The sequence below is a fragment of the Dendrobium catenatum genome, unplaced genomic scaffold, assembly GCF_001605985.2.
Source record: "Dendrobium catenatum unplaced genomic scaffold, ASM160598v2 fragScaff_scaffold_976, whole genome shotgun sequence".
Lineage (NCBI taxonomy): Eukaryota > Viridiplantae > Streptophyta > Magnoliopsida > Asparagales > Orchidaceae > Dendrobium > Dendrobium catenatum.
In genome coordinates, this window is record NW_021319438.1 from 669,989 (window position 1) to 693,916 (window position 23,928).

General features: G+C 37.1%; 2 protein-coding genes across 2 annotated transcripts; one reads left to right on the top strand and one right to left on the bottom strand.

Moving 5' to 3' along the window:
* The first annotated feature begins 2,058 nt into the window (after positions 1-2,058).
* LOC110101615 (pentatricopeptide repeat-containing protein At1g09190) lies at positions 2,059-3,965 on the top strand. Its single transcript, XM_020829581.2, has one exon. The coding sequence runs from the start codon at positions 2,165-2,167 to the stop codon at positions 3,659-3,661; it is 1,497 nt and encodes a 498-aa protein (XP_020685240.1). The 5' UTR covers positions 2,059-2,164; the 3' UTR covers positions 3,662-3,965.
* A 1,101-nt stretch (positions 3,966-5,066) lies between these two features.
* LOC110101627 (GTP-binding protein SAR1A) lies at positions 5,067-22,534 on the bottom strand. Its single transcript, XM_020829602.2, has 3 exons — positions 22,238-22,534; positions 20,558-20,689; positions 5,067-5,655 (listed from the first exon to the last, which is right to left on the bottom strand). Exons 1-3 carry the CDS (start codon positions 22,364-22,366, stop codon positions 5,335-5,337), a joined length of 582 nt encoding a protein of 193 aa, XP_020685261.1. The 5' UTR covers positions 22,367-22,534; the 3' UTR covers positions 5,067-5,334.
* Positions 22,535-23,928: the final 1,394 nt, after the last annotated feature.

A 23,928-nucleotide genomic window follows, 5' to 3' on the forward strand; every position in this document is an offset into this window, starting at 1 on the left:
TAAAGAAAAAAAATGATTCATATAGCTGAACCTATCTAGTGGGATAAACCCTTGATGTTGTTGTTGTTGTAGGTTTATAGGCACTGAATTTATTTTGTACTTATTGTAATATATTATTAATAACTTTAAAATTATATTATATTCATCTTAAAATATAGTTATTTTTATTTATTCATAACCTAAAGTTTTATAATGTTGAATCCCATCCTCATCAAAAAATCGTCATCTTAAAAAAATATATATATATGCCATGGTATCATGATCTCTTTGACCTGAGGAATTGTAAGTAGCTAATGTCCTATATCTTTGGTGTGAGTAATGAACTACTTGAATGTTGACGGGTTTAAATGTTTATGAATAATTTCAAAATAAGCCTGATGATGGAAAATTTATTCTGTGCGGATATCGTACGTCGTTCGAAGGCCAATCAGAATGCGCCAAGTCACTTTTTGCTCGGTATCGACGCTAGGTACCGCTGTGTACTGGGCGACGTAGTGCCTTCTGATTGGCATCCAAACAGTTCGGTGTCTACATAGAATAGTTTCTCCTAATGAAGGTGGTCAACTGTGGCGGCAAACTACAGTAGCTGAAGATTACCTATATATCAAGAAAAAAACAGAAGGGTTGCTGAAGATTTGTAGCCCATCTTGTTCATTATGTAAATTATTTGACTCAAATAAGAATTTTAACTTATCATAACACTAAAATAATTATATAATAATGATATTGATTATTCTCCTTAAGTAAGTTTTAATGAGCTTACCAATAAATTACAACATTAATTAATTTGCCTAATTTAGGAGAATTTTTCAAACTAATATTTGAACTCTTACATAAAATTTTATTAATTTTTAAAGGTTTTGTTTGGGCACTTACTATTTCTTAAAGTAACTTTTCAGTACAAAAAATTAAAATTTTATATGAAAAGTTGCCTTAAGAAATTGTAAGAAAGCTATCCCAAAGGAAGCTTAAATTTATCTTCATATTTATATTAAGTAAATGCTACCAGTTTTAATTTAATGGTTGCAATTTTTTTACTCATGTTGCGGGCTAGAATATATGCAGCAGTAGAGTGAGGGTGCTTTTCATCTTAGCATTGCACGAATATCCAACACATAAGTTGAAAGGATAAAACACCAAGATTTTTAATATGGAAATCTTGGAAAAGTGAAAAAAACTATAGGGTCTGGCTTAGTTCAAATGGTTCCACTAATATTTGAATGAATTACAAAGCTTGATTTGTCATGGTCAAAGATTGTGAAATTATAATAGTAGAGAGAGTTAGGTGGAACTAATGCGTCAGTTGGTGGCCTAGCGGAAGTTCGACGTCGGTCGGTGGTTGGGCGGTGGCCCGACGATGGTCGAGGGGAGCTTGGTGGAAAGAGAGATATCAAATTTCTCTTTCCACTTCATCTTCTTTTCCTTCCTTTAACTTTGTGAATAATGAGTGGTCTATTTATAATTTTTTGAGAGTGACATGACTAATAAATAACGAGAAGATTAAAAATAGGTTGGGAGTGTTTCGGATGGACGACCGATATCGATTCCCTTGCTTTTGTACCGCTTATCACACATTTGAGTGTCTTCATGATATCAAAATTTGACGATCTTGAACTCATTGGATTCGTCTCGTCGAGCTGCTCGATTCAACTATAACAATGTCATATTTGAAAATTATTTGGTCATCCAACTTATGCTTTGAAGCATCCAGCTGCACTTCATACCCTCAATTTGGGCCCATTTGGGCTCATATTGGGTCGAATTTGGTGTCGTTGGGTTCGTTTTCGAAATGCTTGGTTCAACCATAAGTTTGTTGAAACTGAAGTTTGGATGTTCCCTAAATTAATCTCATAAGTTCCCAATTCAATTTTACATTTAGATTCGTGCTCAATCAAGATAATTTTTTTGATGATATGTCAACTCCCATATAAGATTTAAAGATTTAAAAATGCAAAACCTGACGTTCTTAGATGTATTTAAAATTAAATTCTCTTTAAAAAAATTTATTTTTGCAATTTCATATATATACATTCAATGATTATTAATTTCATCGTGATATAAGTTTTTAACATAATTCCCTGAGAAAATGAGTTAGGCTGAAGAAAGCACAAGGGCCAATGCCGACCCAATCGGCAACTTCCAAAATTCCCGGCGGCGCCGGAGCATGACCTCCATTGGCGACCAACTCGCCGCGGCCTGTCTCCGTCACGTTCTTCAACTCCTACACGACCGCACCGCTCGCCACCGCCTCCCCGAAATTCTCTCCCACGTCCTCCGCCGCCAGCTCCACCTCTTCTCCCCTTCCCTCCTCTCCACCCTCGCCGCCGCCTCCTCTTCCATCCGCCACCCCTACTTCGCCCGCCGTCTTCTCATCCTTTCCCCCAGCCCCGACCTCCCCCTCTTCAATGCCGCCATCAAATCCCTCTCCTTCTTCCCTTCCCACCAACCCTTCTTCCTCTTCTCTCTCCTCCGTTCCGCCGGCCTCAGACCCGACCGTCAAACCTTCGCCCCTCTCCTCAAATCTTGCTCCCTCCTCCCTTCCCTCCAACCGGGTACTGCCATCCACGCAACTGCCCTCCTCGCCGGTTTCAGCGACCATTCCGCGGTCGCCATCCAGCTCGTTGAACTGTACGCCCAATTCGGCTGCATGGCGGAGGCTTACAACGTGTTCGTGAAATTGCCGCATAGAGAAATCGTCGTATGGAACCTAATGATCAATGGTTTCTGCAAAAGAAACGATTTTGAATCTGCTTTCCATCTCTTTCGCCAAATGAGCAGCAGAAATATCGTCACATGGAATACAATCCTCGCTGGGGTTTCACGCGCAGGTTATGACAGTAAAGCGGTCGGGATGTTCTTGGAGATGTGGGAGTCCGGTATAGATCCGGATGATGCTACGGTTGTCACCATTCTTCCGATCTGTGCTCGAACGGGAAATTCAGATCTTGGTCGAAAAATTCACTTCTACGCCGAGAAGAAGGGTCTTTTGATCTCTGCTATAAACGTTGGGAACTCCCTCATCGATATGTACTCTAAATGCGCAGAATTGGAGAGCGCACGGAGGGTGTTTGATGAAATGCCGCAACGAAATGTTGTAACCTGGAACACGATGATCAATGGACTAGCCATCAACGGGCATGGCCTACTGGGATTGCAGGTGTTTGATGAAATGCTTGAGAGAGGTTTCCCGTCGCCAAATTCAAGCACATTTGTTAGTGTTCTTGGATGCTGTACTCATGCTGGGATGGTGGAGAGAGGCAAAGAGCTAATTCGAGCCATGCCGTCAGAGTACAAGATCAAGCCGAGACTCGAGCATTACGGGTGCTTGGTGGATCTATTGGGACGGTGCGGGCGGACGAGAGAGGCATTGGTGTTGATCAAAGGGATGCCAATGAAACCGACCGCGGAGATTTGGGGTGCATTGTTGAGTGCTTGCAGGAATAATGGTGATGCCGAGGTGGGGGAGAAGGCGGCGACGAAGTTGATGGAGGTTGAGCCAGAGAATTCTGGGAATTTTGTGCTTATGGCTAATTTGTACGCTGAGACTGGGAGGTGGGAGGAGGCTGAGAAGGTTTGGTCTGTGATGAGGGGAATAAGAGTTTGGAAGAATACAGCTCAAAGTGCTGTAGAGTTGGCTGCTGAGTTTTATCTGTTCAAATGAGCCAAAAAGATCCTGTAAAGTTCTCTGTTAATTCTGTTAAACCAGCCATGTTTGTAGCCCTTCATCAACTCTCTGTCGCCGGCTAACCTGGATGTCGGGCTTCGCGCAGTTGGTCGCCGGCACCTCTGGCCACCTGCTCCGACGGCTGCTTGCGCCTCCAACTGGAACTCTAGTGTTTGTGTTTAAGCTTTATAAACACCTATGTACCACGATGAGTTTCAATTATATTGCAAAAAATAGTTGATGTACCAAGTCCATAAATACATAAATACCTATGATAAAATACCACAATAGTTTAGATTGATAATGGCGCTTATATCCACCAATATGAATTCATATAAAGTATTATTTTATGATGATGCATTATTACATAATGTCCTATTGATATCACAAAAGAAAACCTATGAAATGACTTACAAAACACAATACCATTTGTGCGCCAATTTCTATTGATTGATTTGATGATCAAAATATAACAAAACAAATCCTAAAAACTATAAACTACAAGATGAAAAATATGGACTGATGAGAAGAACTGCCCTTTGTGAAAAGGTTGCAGCAGAGGTAGAGGCTTTTGTACCAACAAAGACTTCTTTTGGGATAGTTTTCTTATTACTTTTAAAAACAATTTTATAGTACAAAATTTTCAACTCAAAAAAATTTTTTTACTAAAAAATTACTTTAGAAATCAATAAAAAAATTGTCTCAAACGAAACCTAAATGTCATGACCATACAAAGCTACAATGAAGCTTAAATTCGACGAAGATGATTAGTAGACAGCTAGATTTTAATTTCTTCGTCAAGTTCTTCACCATTGTCGTCTTCTATTATTGTAGGTTTGTGAGGAAAATAAGATAAAATTATTGCAAAAACTATGACCTTCAAATTTTTTTTTAATATTATATGAGGCATTCGTTTCATAGGAAATACACAGAAAATCTCATAGAAAATCCAAAAACACCATAATGCAGATTCATAGCTAATCACTTCTGAGTTCTTTGAGCCTTTTTCAAGCACAACACAAGAGAGTAGAGATCATGAGATTTAAGCTTCGTTTAGGACAGCTTTTTTACTGCTTCTTAAAATAGCTTTTGAGTACAAAAAAATTTGTAATAAAAAGCTGTTTTAAGAATAAAATTTTTGTACTAAAAAGCTATTTTAAGTAGTAAGAAAGTTATCCCAAACGAAGCCCGAAGCCTCTACCTCCAATGCAAGATTTTCAAAAAAAATTATACTAAAAAACTGTTTTTAGAGACATTAAGAAAACCATCACAAATGAAACCTTATTTCGATATTTTGATATTCAATCATATCATAACATAATATATAAATGTTCAATTTGCAAATACTATAAAATATCAAAGATGGATAAGAGAATGACCAGCATGCTAGATCAAATCATAGCTAACATGGCCATACTCCGACATAAAAAACTTTCAGGGAAAAAGTCAGGAGATTAAAGAATATTTCTAATATTACATTCTACTTTACAGAGTCTTCATAATCCCAAACCTGTTAAATATGATTGACATTTGCATTATTCCAACATCAACTAAGAAATAAAATAACAAAACAGAGTTCATGCCATCATCATTAACTGAAACAAAGATAACTGAAGCAGCAATAAAAGATTTGACCAGTCTAATGTTCCTCACTCTATGTTCAACGGTTTTCACTTGATATACTGTGAGAGCCATTTGAATCCATCACCATAACCCATCTTACGGACGATACTGCACATGAAGACCTCGAGCGGTCGGACATTAGAATCGGTGAGGTTGACCTTGCCCTTGCCGGTGGTGAAGTTAGTAAGGCCCAGGTGGTAGCGTAGCTCCTCTTCGGATGCCGCATACGGTATGTCGATCTTGTTACCGAGGACGAGAAACGGGACGTTGGCTAAACTGTCGTCGGAAAGTAAGGCATCGAGCTCCTTTTTCGACTCTGCAAACCGTTCCTTGTCAACAGCATCTACCAGGTACACCACTGCATCCACCTGGAACCACCAAACTAGGTGAAATAAGGATTAGATGGAAAAAAAAAACTGAAGTTTCTTAAAAGAGAAATGTCTTTTTAGCAGAATTTTCAGCAGTAGTAAGCATAAAAATGTTTCTCCCTAAGCCATATAAGCATCAATAACGTTAAATTGATTATCAGTCTGAATTACATAGAGCTAGTTGAAGACATGATACCTATAGCAACCATAATAGTAACGTTAATGTTAACAATAATAAGATTACTGAGGGGGTAAGGCTGAGATCAAAAGAATGTCATATTAGAGATCATTCATTAGTAAAGGGAAGATAGTGAGATAATCGCATGTTTTCAATAATGCATAATTGCATATTACTTCATCTCTCAGTCAAGTATGCACCTTTTTCTGAAAAGCATACAATCACGTTTCATTCAAACAAACACAAACAAAAATGCAGCCAATTTGCAACCATTATTTTTCTATCGCAACTTCTAATTTGCAGGCAAAAAATAGATCACGAACCCTAATACACATGAAAATTATGTTTTTAGAAGATCAGAACATGTAGAAAACTTGATCTTGCATTTGCACAAGCTTACCTCTAGGAGTGCTGAAACGAAGAAGATTACAGCCTCTGTTAAGCCAAGTCATAAACTGTGGGTCGCAAAAGAAGACGCAAAGGATGGGAGAGCTCACAACTCTGATTGGAGGGGAGATGTTGGCTAGTGGGGATCATTGGTCACAGATGGTGAGGTGGGCAAGGTCAAGATGTTATAAGGAGGAAAAATTGCCAATTGAGAGTTGCTGGTTAGGGTGGTTGGTCACTCATCTTAATTGTCAATGGTTGGTTGTTGCAAGGAGAGGAGAGGCGATAACGATGATTGGGGATTTAGGGGGAAAAATGAGGGAATAAATAGAAATGAGGACAGAGATTGTGATTTATTTTGTGATTTTGAGATTGCTCATACCCGGCTGTAATCCCCTAGAAAAAACGGCTGGTTAAGTATGGTTTCAAATCCTGTTCCAAACTCAACCAATTAGGGCCAGTCTCAACGAACATTCGCAAAACCAGACTCAAAATGCAATTATTGTTTTAGTGAAAATGCATTCATCCTATATTGAAAGGTATACATAAAAACTTATTTGCACGGGCACACTAGCATAAACATGCTTGTGGGCTCCAAAAATTTGGCTCTTGGGTGCCCCGACCTATCCATGTGATTCGAGGAGAGTTTTAGCGAATTAAATTTTGGGAGAAATTTTAGAAGCCAAATTAGGTAGACCTAAGACACTACCCAGAGATTTCATCCTCATTAGTAAGGATTTTAAATATGAGTTCATGTTTCCTATAGGCGCAAGCCCCTATGATTAATTACTTTTCCCGGTGATGAGAACACTTATGATAAAGGCTAGTCGTTACATAGGCACTTAATATCTGGCGTATAGTAGCAACATATCTAGATGTTTGAAATTATAAATATAGCACCTTATGCTTAAAGCAAATGGTGAGGGGAATAATAATGAACCCGATCAAAATCCCATAATTCTATTGTCCTGGGTTGTTATGCTCCTTAGTCTACTTAGTCGGAGGAGATAGTCAACCCAACCCGATCGAAGAATTCTCATTAGCAGACATCAATTGCTTCATACAAGAGTAATTTGTAGACCAGGGTTGAAATTTGCTAAGGAACAAAGTTAAATCAATCTTAGCAAACAGAGGGCTTCATATGTTATTGATTATACCTTATGATTCATTATTCAAATGCATTAGCCATTAGATAGTACATGTGGATCAAGTCGTGATTGTAATATAGTGGAGCAGTTGGACCAAACCACACGATTAGAGGACTTTGATCATAGTAGTTTATCATGTGAAGCCATTGGGCCAAACTACGGATTAAAGGACCCTAGTCATAACCATTTACCACATGAACTGTTGGGCCAAACCATTGATTTTGTGGAGATGTTGGGCCAAATCACCAATTTTCTAGAGCAGTGGGCCAAAACAACAATTAGAAGATACTTGTCACATCATTACTGACCGGAGATTATTTGAAAATGAATATTAATGATATTTTAGATTGGATATTCACTTTTTGTAAGCTGAAGTTATTTTTGAATTCATCGCTCTTGCTATTGTGGACTGTGGATGAATTTTTGCTTTAAGTTTCAAGTGATTAAATTTCACTTTAAATATTGAAATTTTGATAGAAATTGAGAATTGACCCATTTTGTTGAGATTTACTTTCAACACGACCATCATCGAAGATGACATTGAAGTCACACTTACCATGTCCTTAAAACCATGAAATTACTTGAGAATAAATCTTATGGTATTCTCGATTGAACCTTCACTCTTTGTGAGCAAAAATTGTTCTTGAATTCATCTCCCCAGCTAAATGGTTATGGAGTGTGGATGAATATTTACTTTAAGTTTTATGTGATTAAATTTCATTTTAAATATTAAAATTTTAATAAATTAGAAATTTTAAAATTTTGGTAGAATTTAAGAATTGATCCCTCCTGTTAAAATTTGCTTTCAGCATGGCTTTCATTAGAAATAACATTGAAGTCATTCAAAAATATTTTGTATTTGATTGGAGTTTTGGTGAATTTAAAATATATGGTCTCCTTCGATTGAGATTTAATTACATTATTTTTTAAATAATTTGCATTTTTTGTTATTCCAACATTGTCAACTCTGCTCACTTGCTAGCACAAGATTGGATTCGAACTAAGTGCATGCGATATTTTGATGATACCTCAAGTTGAGATTTACCTTCAACACGGCCATCATCAAGGTTTTAAACAATTCAAATTTTTGCTATTTGAGCCTTGTCAACTTTAGATTTGACTTATGTTAAGAAAGGTAAAGATAGACCTAAAAAGACTAGGTTATAAAATATTTGAAATGATCTTTCTTTATTAGATTTAAACAAGAATTTGATTTTTAACATGACACAATGAAGAAAAAGGATTCTTGTAGCCGAACCCACGTAGTGGGACAAAGGCTTGACGTTCTTGTTGAGCCTTGTCAACTTTATTTGTCCACTAACAAATAAATGAGTTCAAATATTAATTTTTTGCAAATTTATCATAGGAACATTAATATTGAGAGCTTGTATTTTATAATGAATATTTTTTAAATAAGCTTTGAAGGCATAATGTGAACTCAAAATCAAATATCTAGGTGAATTATATGATTGTGCGCTTTCTTATTAATCTAAATCATGTCAACTCTAGTCATTTCAAGAATAATGATTGAACTTAAAATTTAAATTCTTATTTAACCCACAAAGCATTCTTGGACATAGGATTTAGGAGTTTGGTGCGAAGGTTGCAACACGTGGATACTTTAAAACTTGTGGTAATTGATGTCTGCATTTTTCAGTGCGTTTGCACCATGCACTTGCATGAATTTTGATGCACTCACATAATGTGTATGCATGCTTTCAATGTATTGGTATGCTTTTTTGGTGCATTTACGTGATGCACATGCATGCATTTTGATACATTTGCATAGCATGTTCACGTGCTTTTAATTTACTTGCACAATTTTGGGTGCTTGTGCAATGCACTTGCACTCATTTCGAGCACTTGCATGGCATGTTTGCATGCTTTCACTTTGCTCACACGCTTTTCAATGTAGTATATTTCATTGGATTTGTTGCACACTTCTTGAAGACACTCTTGAGTTTGAAGATTTGCATTTTAAGACTTGTGAGTTTTTAAAAATATTTAAATTTGAGCACTTGTGCAAATATTTATTGTTGGAAAGCACACAATATTTCATTTTAAAAGCTAAAGTATGTTTTCTATCAGCTTGTATGTGTGTTATGAATCCGGTGGCATATGTTGAAGGCGAGTTAGAAACCTCTTTCATATTTTTAGTATTGCTAAAATTTCCTTTTTAGATAGTTGTAAAATTAGTGCTCGGTTGGAGTAAGGCATTCCTAATCTCGCACATAGGCTAGATACCTTTTCGCTACAAGTCCCTTATTCCTTGCCCATAGGCGAGTTGCATTGTGCATTGCAAGTCATGGGCTAGTGTTCGAGCAATGTCTTTTATTTTGCAAATTTTATGTTATGTTCCTTGCTTGTTCATTCAATCCAAATTTTAGCAACCTTCCAACATCCTCCCCATGTAAAGGGCATCCACGGGGAGTGTTGGGTTTGTAAACCACGCTACGAAAAGTATGTATGATAGATGTCAGGTGACACTGATCGATATCTTTAATCCCATTGCACTATGATAAGCACGTATGGTTCTTCAAGTACCAACTTGAAATTATTTAAATTATCATTTTTCTCATTTGTTTTTTGTATTTTAAGTCCCTACTAGAAAATGTGGCAGCCTCCTAACATATCCTCCCAGCATATGGAGGCATCATCAGAAGTGTTGGGTCTACCCACCACGTTATGAAAAACATGTATGGTCAGTGTTAAGCAACACCACAACCGATATTTTTAATCTAACCACACTAAGAAAAATGTATATGGAACTTAGGGTGCCTATTTGAAGACTTGCAAGCTTTACTAGCCACGCTACAAAAAACGTATATATGTACTTAAAATCCTCCCGCCATGCTATGAAAAACATGTATATGGCTTGTCTATTTTATTGTGAACGTCGCATACGAGTTTTCTTCCACCGTGTTAGGAAAAGCGATTATAGGTGGTGATGACGATGAGGATGAGCACGACACAATTTTTTGAATTCGCCCTTTTTTATTTTCGCTTTTCTGATTTGTGAGAGAGAGCATGTCAGTTTCGATGTGTATGGGGGGAATAAATAGAGAGGGGTCGTGATGTGATGCAAGGATGGAGTTACACAAGAGTTAAAAGAGAATTAAATTCTAGCTTAACCAATTATATAATCGTGTATCAAAGTTAAGTCGATTACAAGAAATTCATGATGTTCAACTTGCTAGGCAAAGAAATTTCAACAAGATAGCCAAACTATTTAAACAAACGTAAAGGAAAACATAAAGCTAAGGCTAGTAAATAAAAATCCCACAATTAATACGGAGTTGTTCACACCTTGAGACCTTTTCTCTCTTTCCTACGAAGACTAGGCTGAGCGGCGGAAGATCGTCCAAACTAGCATTGAGGTTGCCACGAGGAGGGAGGACCCAAGGAACGTCGCCGTGGAGAAGGATCTCGGAGGTGGAGGGGGCACGGTAGATCGACCTTTGATGATCCACGTGTAGACGGAGAAGTGTTCGTCGATGGAATCCACTAGCGTTGGTAGGATCCGGTCCAAGTATTCTTCGACGGTGTCGTCGAAGTCAAAGCCGACGTCGAAGAACTCCAAAGCTGTTGCCAGAAAATTCCTGCAGTGGTTCTTGGATTCTCATCAACTTGAAGCTTCAAAACTGCTGCTGCCCTGAAAATTCCTGCAAAGGATCCTCTCCCTAGCAGAGCCTCCTCCCCGTTTTACATCAAACCTCTTTCATATTTTTAGTATTGCTAAAATTTCCTTTTTAGATAGTCGCAAAATTAGTGCTCGGTTGGAGTAAGGCATTACTAATCTCGCACGTAGGCTAGCTACCTTTTTCGCTACAAGTCCCTTGTTCCTTGCCCATAGGCGAGTTGCATTGTGCATTGCAAGTCATGGGCTTGTGTTCGAGCAATGTCTTTTATTTTGCAAATTTTAGGCCATGTTCCTTGCTTGTTCATTCAATCCAAATTTTAGCAACCTCCCAACATTCTCCCCATGTAAAGGGCATCCACGGGGAGTGTTGGGTTTGCAAACCACGCTACGAAAAGTATGTATAATAGATGTCAGGTGACACAGTGATCGATATCTTTAATCCCATTGCACTATGATAAGCACGTATGGTTCTTCAAGTACCAACATGAAATTATTTAAATTTATCATTTTTCTCATTTGTTTTTTTATTTTAAGTCCCTACTAGAAAATGTTGCACCCTCCTAACATATCCTCCCACAATATGGAGGTATCATCAGAAGTGTTGGGTCTACCCACCACGTTATGAAAAGCATGTATGGTCGGTGTTAAGCAACACCACAACCAATATTTTTAATCTAACCACACTAAGAAAAATGTATATGAAACTTAGGGTGCCTATTTGAAGACTTGCAAGCTTTACTAGCCATGCTACAAAAAGCGTATATATGTACTTAAAATCCTCCCGCCATGCTATGAAAACATGTATATGGCTTGTCTATTTTGTTGTGAACGTCGCATATGAGTTTTCTTCCACCGTGTTAGGAAAAGCGATTATAGGTGGTGATGACGATGAGGATGAGCACGACACAATTTTTTTGAATTCGCCCTTTTTTATTTTCGCTTTTCTGATTTGAGAGAGAGAGAGAGAGAGAGAGAGAGAGAGAGAGAGAGAGAGAGAGAGAATGGGGGAGGTTTGAGAGAGCACGTCAGTTTCGATGCGTATGGGAAGTATAAGTAGAGAGGGGTAGACTATAGGTGTTTCGACGGATCAAGGGAGATAGCAAGAGGGGTAAGAGTTGGAGGTTGGAAGATTGACTGGAGGAGGTGATGTCGGTGAGATTGGAGTGGAGAGCTGGTTGACAAGGAAGGTTGAGGTGCAGGCTAGGGGTTCTGCAGGTGGGTGGTAATAAAAAATGTTAAGGGGAGAATCGATGGCGACTAGGTGTAGGTGTGTTGGTTGAAGGGAGTTGAGGAGGAGGTGCAGCAGGCAAAGCTTAAGTAGCCTGGACTGGGTCAATAGAGGCTAGCGGGTAGTGAGTGTGAGGAAAGAAGGGAGTTGTGGCTTGTAGGTGGTAGTTTTGGAAAACGAAGGGAAAGGGAGGTTCAATTGGAGCCGGTGTGGAAGGGAATGGAAGTCAGGGGGCTTAGGAGTGGATGGGCGGTTGTTGTGCGAAGACTAAAGGAAGGCTCAGTGCAAGGGGATGAGGGTCAGGGGTGTTGAATGGGTTGTGTGAACTGAGAGGAAGAAATGGAGAAGGGTTGGATGGCCTTGCATGGAGAGGAGTGCATGTATGGGCATGGGGAGGAGGCTTCTATATGTAGGGTCAAGAGGGCTAAGGCGGCAAAAGGGCTAGAATTAGCTGAGAGAGGGGAGTAGGAAGGTTAAGCATGATTGAGAGCAATGCAAGTCGCACGGAGCTCATGTAGCGAGAAGGGTCTCGACTTGGAGTTGAACAAAGAAGGGAGAGGCTGCGGGTGATTTTCATGAAATTGGAGAGAGGGGTAAGAATTGCATGCATATCTCCTTACTTTTTTTTATATTCTTATTTGTTTTCACCCCTATTGCTAGAACAAATAATGCCTTAGAATATTGTGGCTCTGATTTTGCATAACAGGGTATGGATTGGCCGAATTTCAAAGATTTGATCGTAGATATAAGTAGATAGGACAATATATCTAATTTTACAATTTTCAATTATATATATAATTTTTTTATATTAATTTATATAACTTTTTTGTTTAAAATAGTATAAAACCATTAAAGGAAAATGAACAGACCATTCACTGAGTTTCTCGTTCGCCATGCATCTCGTTTTGTGTGCCATCGACTTGCCCTCGGGTAAAATTTTGCACTTTTTGACTCGTATGGGGACATGGGCAATATTATAATCTCAGTATTTTCGACATTCCAAACACAACGACGGAGTCCGTTTTGTGAGTGGATGTCGTTTGGATAACCTCGCGTGATGTCGTGTAGTCCGTCATTCTTTTTTCGACGGCCTTCACTTGAATTGATCTAAGGGATCCTCAATTTCGATCTTTTGAGCATAACAACGTAGTTCATTTTGTGATCAGACATTGTTTGGGCAATTTTAATCAATGTTACGTCTTCCAACCATTGCTTTCACCAACCTTTGCTGAAGTCGCGCATGATCGGCTCCCCTCGAGTAAATTCAATGCCTTGAATTCATTGATGTGATAAGTTTTGCAATTGGATGAAGTTCGGGTGATTGCAACCACAATAGAAGTGCCACGATGTTTGTTCCGAGTGGCATCATGTCTGTTAGTCACCTTATGCGTCGCACTAACTTGCATTGATTGTGGTGCTGATACGGAGGTCAACAATGCTCACATCCTCACACATGCAAAATAAATAACACAGTAATAAACAATTTCATTTTGACGTGTCAACCTGGATACAGATGAAGCTTTTTTGAAAATAATTTGAAATCAAACTGAGTTTTAAAATTTCCCAAAACTAAAGTTTCCCTTCTAAGGCTTTAATGCATGCATGTGCATTAAACACTGTTAAGCATGCACGAAAACAACAGAAAGTTGCAAGCAGACAGCTCAGAGTTGTTGACTAGAATTATCCAGTTCAAATCTCACCCCTCAATAAAGATTGATAAAAATGAATATAGTCTACAGAAATTGCCACAGAAGAAACAGTAACAGTAATAGCTATCCAAACAAAATATACACACAGCCAGTCAACGAAATCCAGAAGTCGTCTTTAATAAACAAGAACGTATATTTTTTTCAATCTAATTTCTGAACATTCCTCCTTAGCATTATATTCTGTCATTTACAACTAAAATGATTTATCAAACAAGGTGCCAAAGTTTAAATGGAAAATATCGTTACAACCTCATCAAGTTAACTTATACAATTTTTTATATCTTGGAATGGGTAAAGTATGAACATTTGCAACAATGATAATAAATATGGACACAAAGACAAGGATAATTTAAATACAGTAAAGATCGGTCAGGCTTACAGAAACATCTTGAGAAATAATATAAACTAGAACTATGAGAAATGCCAGCAGTTAATAAGAAAAAGAAATCATATTGAAAAGGAAAACCAAAGAACTTCAAGGAGCGGATCTCCAAATATAAGACACAGGGAGATGAATTCCTATAAAGATTCTGTTGAAGGAAAATATGAATCAAGACAGGCCATTTTGTTGAACAACTTGATTGCTTTTTAGGATTAAAAATACTTCTATAATTAGTGGATTAATATTTTCTCTACATGTGCAACGTAGGTTCATCTCAATACAAACAATAGCTTCAAATTCAATATCAAGTCAATGCTTGCTGATGGTGACGATAAGCACACTACTTGCTTGGTTAAAGAAGTTCAGGCAGCACGACGACACTACTTTCTTGGACAAAGAAGTTCAAGCAGCAAGACAAAGGAATCTTGTCCTTGAAAGCTTTATCAACTTACTAATTTGTTTAAGGCTTAGCTATTGAAAAACAGAAAGAACCTGCCAAATTAGAAGTTTTCTCTTGATCCAAATCACTTTAAAATAACCCCAAAGTACCTACGAAGTCCAACTACATGTACTTCTAGAAAAGTATCAGATTTTAAAAAATTTCCCAAACCAATTCATAGGATTGGCCATATTCACCATATGGTTTCAATATTGTCAGTTTTAGCAGTCCTTGGTGCACCAATTCATAGAGTCAGTCGCATTCACTGTTTGATTACAATCCGATCATTTATGGCATTTTTTTACAAGAAAAAAGTTTCAAGTATTCACCACATTCAACAGCCAGTTTCGATCTAACTTCAGAATTTTTCGCATAGTCATATATATCACTGTACCACATTCATAGTCCAATTTCAAACCAATCACAGTTTGATTGTTGGACATCCTATTCAAAAAAAATTCCTGAAGGTGGGTCAATCTACTTTGTGTGAAGAACAACTAATTAAATTAATTGTATCCCCAAATAAAACTTTACTAGAATTTGCCAACCATTTTTTACAAGCTAAACAACCTTTGAAGTCAAAGGAATGTCTTGGGCACTACGTCCAGGTTTCATTCAAATAGGATGGCCATTTTTTTTAGGAACACTCCTGGATGACCAAATTGATCATGTGTCTCGTTTAATTAACTCAAAGCTTATCAAGATTGGACAACAAATTTTGCAAGCCCAAGTTAGAAAAGAAAACCAGCCAGCGTCCTGTCTACCCTGTGTAGCTGCTTAAGCAATTTTTAGATTAAGCATCCAATTTCATAGGACCAAACTGATCAACTAAAGTGGCTTCTCCTGCATAGTCAAAATTGCAAACAAAACAACTTTCAACTTAATTGTTCAAAAGTTGTCTTCAAGTTCAAGGGGTAAATAAGGCAAATTATCACGTTAAACAAAACTATTATGCTCCTAATAAATTCTTGGATGATAGAATTCAAATAAAGGTCCCTCCAAAGTCCTTCCCGTCCTTTGACTCCTCTATGTTGCTATTCCAGGGATAACGACCCAAGCACCTAAGAACAACAAAACCTACTCTCATCAACGAAATTTACCCAAACAATTAAATTTCAGCACATTCTCAAGAAGGATCTCTTAAACTCAGTTTTTTTTTCCTTGGGAAAATTTTCTTAGTTTTCTATTGAAATTTAACACTTTCATTGCCAGGTCCCAAATCCTGAATGAGAAAAGTGGAGGCTTGCGTTAATTACTCGGCAACCAATATAAAACTTGTCGAATAATCATGTCATGAATCATTTAATACATTGTGTTAATGCTATGGCGTTCCCTGGAAGCGAAGCATTGTATGGCTTGAATACAACGAGAAGTGTGCAAGAGTTGCACTGGTGCCCGGGTGCAGTGTTAAATAGGTAAGGGTTCCCACATCATGGACAGATGTGGGCAAAGAAGATAGTCCATGAAACTAGAATTAGGATAGGAACTTAGAATACAGGTTCCCTATCAGGCAAATTAATAGGATTATTAGATATTATGGTTCATAGCCATATCAATATTCTATGCATTCAGGAAACTAAAAGGGTGGAGAAAAAGCTAGGAGATTGATAGTTTAAGATTTAAAGTTTGGTATTCTAGTAGGAGTTGTACTAGAAATGGCATGTGTGATTATAGATCAGGGTTTGAAGGATAATATTGTAAAAATTGATAGAATTTGAGATATAATTATAATTTTAAATATTAGTGTTTATGCTAAGATTATTAATATTATAAGTGTTTATGCTCCTCAAGTATGATTGGATATGTGTTCAAAATTAATATTTTGAAATAACTTAGAAGAATTAATACAAAAAATGCTTCTTGAAAAAAAAAATTTATTGAAAGAGATTTAAATGGATATGTTAGTAGAGAGGTGGATGATTTTAAAAGCATATATGGTGGCTATGAGTTTGGATCAACCAATAAAGGTGGTAAGACTATATTAGATTTTGCTTGTGTTATGATTTTCTAATTGCTAATATTTTTTAAGAAAAGAGATGAACATCTCATCACCTATAAGAATATGTATAATAAAACTCAAGTTGATTATTTTCTTATAAGAAAAATATATCATTGAGATTGCAAAGATTGTAAAGTTATTCCGAGTGAAAGTATATGTACTCAGCATCGATTATTAATTTTGGACTTTTAAGATCAATGTGCATAATATAAAAAATAAAGTAAAACATTATTCTAGGGTTAGATAGAGGTATTTAGATGGATGTCTGATGATGACATAAGTAGGAGATTTTGAAATGTTTACCGCCGGAAGCTCGTAGATCGACGGCTACGATGAGGAGTTTATATCTTTGATATATTTTATGTATTAGTTTCATATTTATGATTGTACCCTTGCTTGTGTGTTGATTTGAGTTGTAGCCCTATAGGCATTTTAGTCCTTTTCCTTCTCTTTGAGGCCTATATATTAGGTCCTTAGTCTTGTATTATGATGATGGATTATTAATAAAAAAAAAAATTATGCACTCTTGTTCTTTGGGAAGAACTTTGGTGAGATCCCTATGTGAGGGAAGCATAGTATCCACCAACCGCAAGATGTGTCCGAGCTCATGGTTTGAAGTCCCTAGGTGAGGGCAGCGTAGTACCCATAAGCCGCAGAATGTGTCCGGGCTCATGATTTTATATTTCTTTCCCTGCACTTCCTTTCTCCTTCTCTAATTTCCCTTCTTCTTTCTTCTAGACGCCGCTCTACCCCCTCCTTCTCCCTTGACCATCGACCAAACCCTCCATAGTCGCCGGCCAAGCTTCCCTCTTCCCCTCCTCCAACCGTCGGCCACTCCACCATCACCTCCTCCCTCTTCCCTTGGCTCCACAAATTCCATCTTGCATTCGAAGCCCTTCCTATTTTGGCCTTCTTAATTTGATAACAAAATTTGAATTTAAAATTCACACAATTTTGAATTTGAATTTGTTTCATAAATAAGAATTTCTATTTTAGAAAAGTTACTTAAACTAGATCTAATTAAATTTTTAATTGAATTTGATTTAAAATTTTATATTATTTTTTTATTAGTAAATCTCTTTTAGGAAACCCCCCAAATCTCTCAAATCTGAAATTAAATTCAGATTTAATTCCCTACTCACATTTATTGCTTGGGTCCACATACATTATATGTGGACACTTTTCCTCCCTCCCCATATGGCCGCCCCCTCTCTCCCCTTCTCTCTAATTAATGCCACTCCATTAAAGCTCTCAATCAACCCCTATTCGCCACCCCCTTATTCCCCATTAAGGATAGTTTAAATTTCAAATTATTCCCGCCCTCCTATGAAATATGAAATTAAATTCATATTTCTTAATTTATTTCCTTCCTCTCTCTCTCTCTAGGTTGTCCCCTCCCCTCTCTCTCCAATCCACTTAATTCCCATTAATCCCCCCCTCTTGGAGCCTTAATTCATTCTTAATTAAAGGGATAATTTTCCTTTCCATCCCCATTTGAAATTCAAGTTTCAAATCACTCAACCTCCTTCCCCTTTCCCCTTTCCCTCCAAGTTTCAAACCAAGCAATTATGACTTTCCTTATTGGCAATGTTTCAAATTAGAAATGTTTTAAAATTCAAATTTTAATCATGGCTAGCCCCTCCCGTTCTACATCAATGTCCTTATTAGACATTTGCAAGAGCATGTACCCTAGTGTGTTTTTTGCTGATGATATTCTTCTTGTTAATAAGACTAGAGAGGGACTGAGGCAATTGAAGGTAAACTTGAATTATAGATGTCAACTTTAGAGTCTAAAGGTTTTTGTTTGAGTAGATCTAAAACCTAATACATGGAGTGTAATTTTAATAGTAATAGTTTAGTGGGGGATTGTTACTTTGGGCAATCAAGTCATTAATAAGAGTACATGTTTTAGATATATTGGGTCTATTGTCCAGAGTGATGGTGAAATAGATGGGGATATTATTAATATAATTCAAGTTGGATGGTTGAAGTAGAGGAATGCATTGGGCTTGTTGTGTGATAGAAAAGTAGCCCTCAAACTTGAGGGAAATTTCTATAAGATGGTGGTGAGACCTGCAATGCTTTATGGCGCAAAGTGTTGATTATTAAAAGAGACATAATATTAAGTTAAGTGTTGTGGAAATGAGGATGCTTAGGTGGATGATTGGCTTTACTCTTAGAGACAATATACGAAACGAGCATATACGTGAAAAGGTTGGAGTAGCTCCAATGGCAGATAAGATTAGAGAGAGTTGCCTAAGATGATTTGTTCACATAAAACGGCGGCATTCTGATGACATCGGTTAGGAGAGTAGATGTATTAGATTTGGCTTATGTTAAGAAAGATAGATGCAACCCAAGAAGAATTGGTTAGAAAATATTAGAAATAACTTTTCTTTATTAGATTTAAACGAGAATTTGACTCTTAACAAGGCACAACGGAGAAAAATGATTCATGTAACCGACCCCACATAGTGGGATAACTGCTTGATGATGTTGTTGTTGTTGTTGGCACTCTTAGTGTGTATGGTGGCTTTTCAATTTAATATCTCTTATCTTTTGAGTTCAGCTTCTTAATAGAAGTTCTGCCGTGTTGTCTCAATTAGGATCAATGATTTGTTGGAGACTGACACTTAGCCTTGAAAAAGGATTTACAAGGTTCTCCCTAAATCTGGAAGAGGGTGGTTTAAGGGTTAAAGGTTCATAATTAGTCTTGAAAGAATTAGTTGTTGGCTGGTCCCAAAACAGATAAAAGAATCATGGTTTAATCCTTAAGCCAAAAAAGAAGGCGGGCAAGAGCTATTGCAACACATCAGTGAAGAAGCCAAGGCCAGTAGAGAAATTCCTTGGAGAGTTGCTGTAGGCTCGTAGAAAAGCCAACACATTATAAATTTGTGTTTTTGTTTTGCTTTATCTAACTTATTTTTACTAGTTTAAACATAACTTGCATAATATCTTAATTGCACTTGAAAATTTCAGGTAGGAGTTTTAGAAAAATTTCTCTTTTAATTTTTCAATCTTTTCTTAAACACCCGATCTTTACAACTATGCATCCACACAAACCAGCATCTAAACAGAGGCCTAATCAGCATCATATAAAACAGATGCAGGAGTGACTCCAAAGGATTTTCCACTGGATTTGGGATGGAAAACATGATGATCCGTGCAAGCTCGAAATGGGATTTATGTTGCTGCAAAAAGTTAGAAGATCATAATCATCGATCTCCCAAGAAATAATTGACAAAAGCAATTGATAATGTAATTGACTTATTGTGGTTTAAAGCTTTCATTTAAGTTAAATAAGAGAATGTAAAGGTCAAAGAAAAAAAAAACTAATGAAATTAACCATAAGAAATTATCCAAGTGGAAATTAGGTTCACTTATAAGCATAAAAAACATAAAAACTCCTTTTCAGCGAATTTACATATTTTCACCAGAAAGCAGAATAAAAAATTTCTCATGCAATTGTCAAAGCATGCTGGATTTAACACCAGATGGTATTCGGTCTTACATTAGACAATAACAACTCAAAGCAAGACATTCCAATCCATAGCAATTCGGAAAACAAGAATATAGAATTTAATTTAATAAAAAGTAAAAAAGAAATGATTATTAACTCCAAGTACCTTGACGTACACAGTAGATAACTTAGAATCCAAAAAGTGAATTAAAACTAACACCACTGTTAAAGGGAGAAAGAGAGTGATAAACCATAGAAGTGTTAAGAGAAAAGTTTTAGATAAAGTATAAAATGGTAAAAATTTTAACTGGTAATAAAAAAGCATATCAAACCTTCGCATAGTAATCCTTCCAGACACGTCGAGCAATCTGATGCCCACCAAGATCAAATGCCTTAAACTTAATCTTTCCAATGCTCAGCTCCTCCGAAGTTGGGTATTGGGTCGGCTGATGCTGCACCAACCTCTGTCCCCATGCAAGATCATAAGAAATCCATCAGAGAAAAAAAAATGGTACTAACAAGTAAAAAAAGATAACTTAAACAAGAGACAAACTAGAAAGGCATTTCCGCCTTTTGTGCTTCAACAAAAGAGCTTACACAACAGAGCACACTTCAAACATTTTTTTAACTCAATCCATCAACATTGGTCTCCCATCGACACAATCTACAAGAGGACAACCCCCTAAGAGTGGCATTAGATAGAGTGGCTTTGACACTACCAAACAATAGTCACAAGTGAAAATTCAAGAAAAAAAAAAGCCAAACATCACATCTAGTTCAAAGTAGACCTCACTCCTAAACTCAAACCTAATAGGACTACCAACTAAAGAGGCTTTGATCAACATTAACTTTCTATTTATGCTCAAAAGACAACAGCAATGATATAGCCATAGACTATAAAAGTCTCCCCATGAAGACATATAATCGGAGAGGACAAAAATCTCCAAAAAAAAGGTCAAAAGATGATATATTTTGACCTTCCCAAAACCATCAAAATTAGAGGTTCAACTACTGGTCTTATAAGAAATCATCCAAAGAAACATGAATCTTGACATAAGATTGGGTCTCAATAAATGCACAAATCTTGAGCAACACATAACTTCAGGTAGGCATTGTTTCTAAAGCATCAAATTAGCACAATAATAAATAAATCGAGTTAAATAGGAATCTTACCTAGCTTGTTCAGGCTTAGCCAATCAAATTACATTAATCACTAGCTGGGGCTTCCATTACCTATAACTAAATATGAGGAAATCGAGAGAGCAGTTCGGGCACTAACGCACTGACCGTCTTAAGGATGGTTGACAGTAATGTCCCGCATAAAAATAGAGAGCGCCAACACCTCCTCCCTTAAAGCTCCTCTTTAAAATATCCATAGGGATAGGGTCTCCGCCAAAGATCCCTGACACTAGATCACACACAAGGAAATGAGGTATGCGAGCAGTTTCACTGAAAGGCCCCGACAAATTCGATCAGTTTGGTAGGCTACTCTTGTGTGCATAAACCCTCAAGTGGCATGTTAATCACCTGTATCAACTTATTGTGTGCAATAAAAACCCTGAGCTAAGAATGTTCTGTCTGGATCGCACATAACAAACACAAAATAATGTTTTTCTTACTCCTTCGCAAAGAGGATACAATCTCGAAGGAACCAAAGGCTTCCGAGAAAACAGAGTAAAATATAAGGAAACGAAAACAACCATTTAAATCAAGGCAAATTTTTTGAAAGATGCTTTTCTTCCAAGCTTAACATCCGAATTAAAAAAAAAACACACACGCGCGCGCGAAAAAAAGAGGGAAACTTTTTTTATTTTTTTATGCCGAAAAAAGATTAGAGTAAAGATAGATCCAGGAAAGCATCAAAACATATCAATCTGTAGAACCCAGAAAGATCTCATAAGAACAAAAGCAAGCAGATCCATTTAGGTCAAACTCCTTCAACTTTTTTCCTCAGAAAATGAAAGCACAAAAAACACAAATCGAATCACATGACAATTATAATTGTTCTTTACCTCGTCCTTGAGCATGTGGAGGAGCGTCGTCTTCCCGGCGTTGTCCAGGCCAAGGAAGAGGATCTTGGCCTCCTTCTGCCACAGCCCCAGCGAGGCAAGGACGCCGTAGAACCAATCAACCAGGAACATGGCGGATCGTTCGGATCAGCCGGATTACCACACGTGATCAGTCGAAGGAAATTGTATCCGGCGGCCGAGAGCCTCACGATCGAGAGACCGCTGGATATCGAAGGAAAACTCTAACGCGAGAGAGCGGAGGGACAAGAGCAATGGTAAGGGATCCGAGAAGAAAACGGAGAGCGCGTGAGAATAGACCTGTCAATATTGGACCCGACCCGAAAATTCGACCCGAAATCGACCCGGAATTTTCGGGTTTGGATTGACCCGAACCCGAAGCGGGTCGGGTTCGGGTCCGGAAAACTGACCCGTTTGCAAAAACGGGTCGGGTTCGGGTTGACCCGACGGGTTGCCGGGTCAACCCGAAAACCCGTTTAATTTTAAAAAATTAGATTCCCGCGCGTGAGTTGAGTCCCGAGGACGGCGTCGCTGGCTCGCTCTGCACTCGTATTCGTCTCGAGCTAACGTCCCACAGTATTCTAATTTAAAATTTGCAAAATCGGATCTATCAAATTAATTTTAAAATTATACTAAATTGAAATAGTCATTTAATTTATCAATTTGGTTGATTATGAATGAACTAAAATTATTGAATTTAAATTTATCTTTTGATGACATTATATTATTTTCATTTATGGTGCTAAGATCACTATAGTCAATCTTATTTTCACAATCTTCATTAAAAAGTTTAGCAAAATATCTCACCCACCTTTGTTGAATATCATTTTCTAAGAAAAGTATTTTTTAATCTTCATCCTTAATACACTTCACTTAAAATAAATCCTTACTACTCTTATCTCTTTGTTTGGCTAATTTATACATTTATCTTTCTCCATCTTTAGTATCTAATCTATTACATAAATCACTAAAAGCTAATGCCTTTGCATCGCATATTGCTTTTTTAGCATCCTTACGAGCCACTTTATAAATTTCCCAATTATCATGATTTTTAAGACTAAACCAATTTTTATAACAAAACTTCTTATATTTAATCTTTTCTTGCACATTTGGATTCCACTACCAACTATTTTTACTATTAGGAGCTTTTCCCTTTGATACTCCAATAACATCTTTTGCAATATTCTTAATATCACTAGCCACTTTTTCCCACATAGCATTAGCATCCTCATGCACAGACAAAATCTTAAGATCTAAAATCTTATTCTCAAAAATATTTTTGTTAATATTCTTTAAATGCCCCCATCTAATCCTAAAAAATCGTTTTACCTTATTATTTATTTTATGCCCCTTTATCTTAAAGTCCAAAACTAATAATCGATGTTTGGTACATAAATTTTGACTTGAAATAACTTTACAATCTTTGTAATCTAAAATATTTAATTTTCTAATAAGAAAATAGTCAATCTGGGTTGTACTATATCCATTTTTATAAGTGATGAGATGCTCATTCCTTTTCTTAAATAAAGAATTAGCAATTTAAAAATTATAAGCTAAACAAAAATTCGATATGGTCTTGCCACCTTCATTCGTCATTCCAAATCCACGGCCACCATGAATGCTTTTGAAATCATCTACCTCTCTACCAACATGTCCATTTAAATCTCCTCTAATAA

Bases quoted from the DNA above. Each gene is read 5' to 3' on its own strand.
- LOC110101615 (XM_020829581.2), top strand. From the start codon at position 2,165: ATGACCTCCATTGGCGACCAACTCGCCGCGGCCTGTCTCCGTCACGTT.
- LOC110101627 (XM_020829602.2), bottom strand. From the start codon at position 22,366: ATGTTCCTGGTTGATTGGTTCTACGGCGTCCTTGCCTCGCTGGGGCTG. The intron at 20,690-22,237 runs GTAAAGAACAAT...GCATGGGGACAG, and splicing joins TCCACATGCTCAAGGACGAG to AGGTTGGTGCAGCATCAGCC. The intron at 5,656-20,557 runs GTTTGATATGCT...TGGTGGTTCCAG, and splicing joins GGAAGGATTACTATGCGAAG to GTGGATGCAGTGGTGTACCT.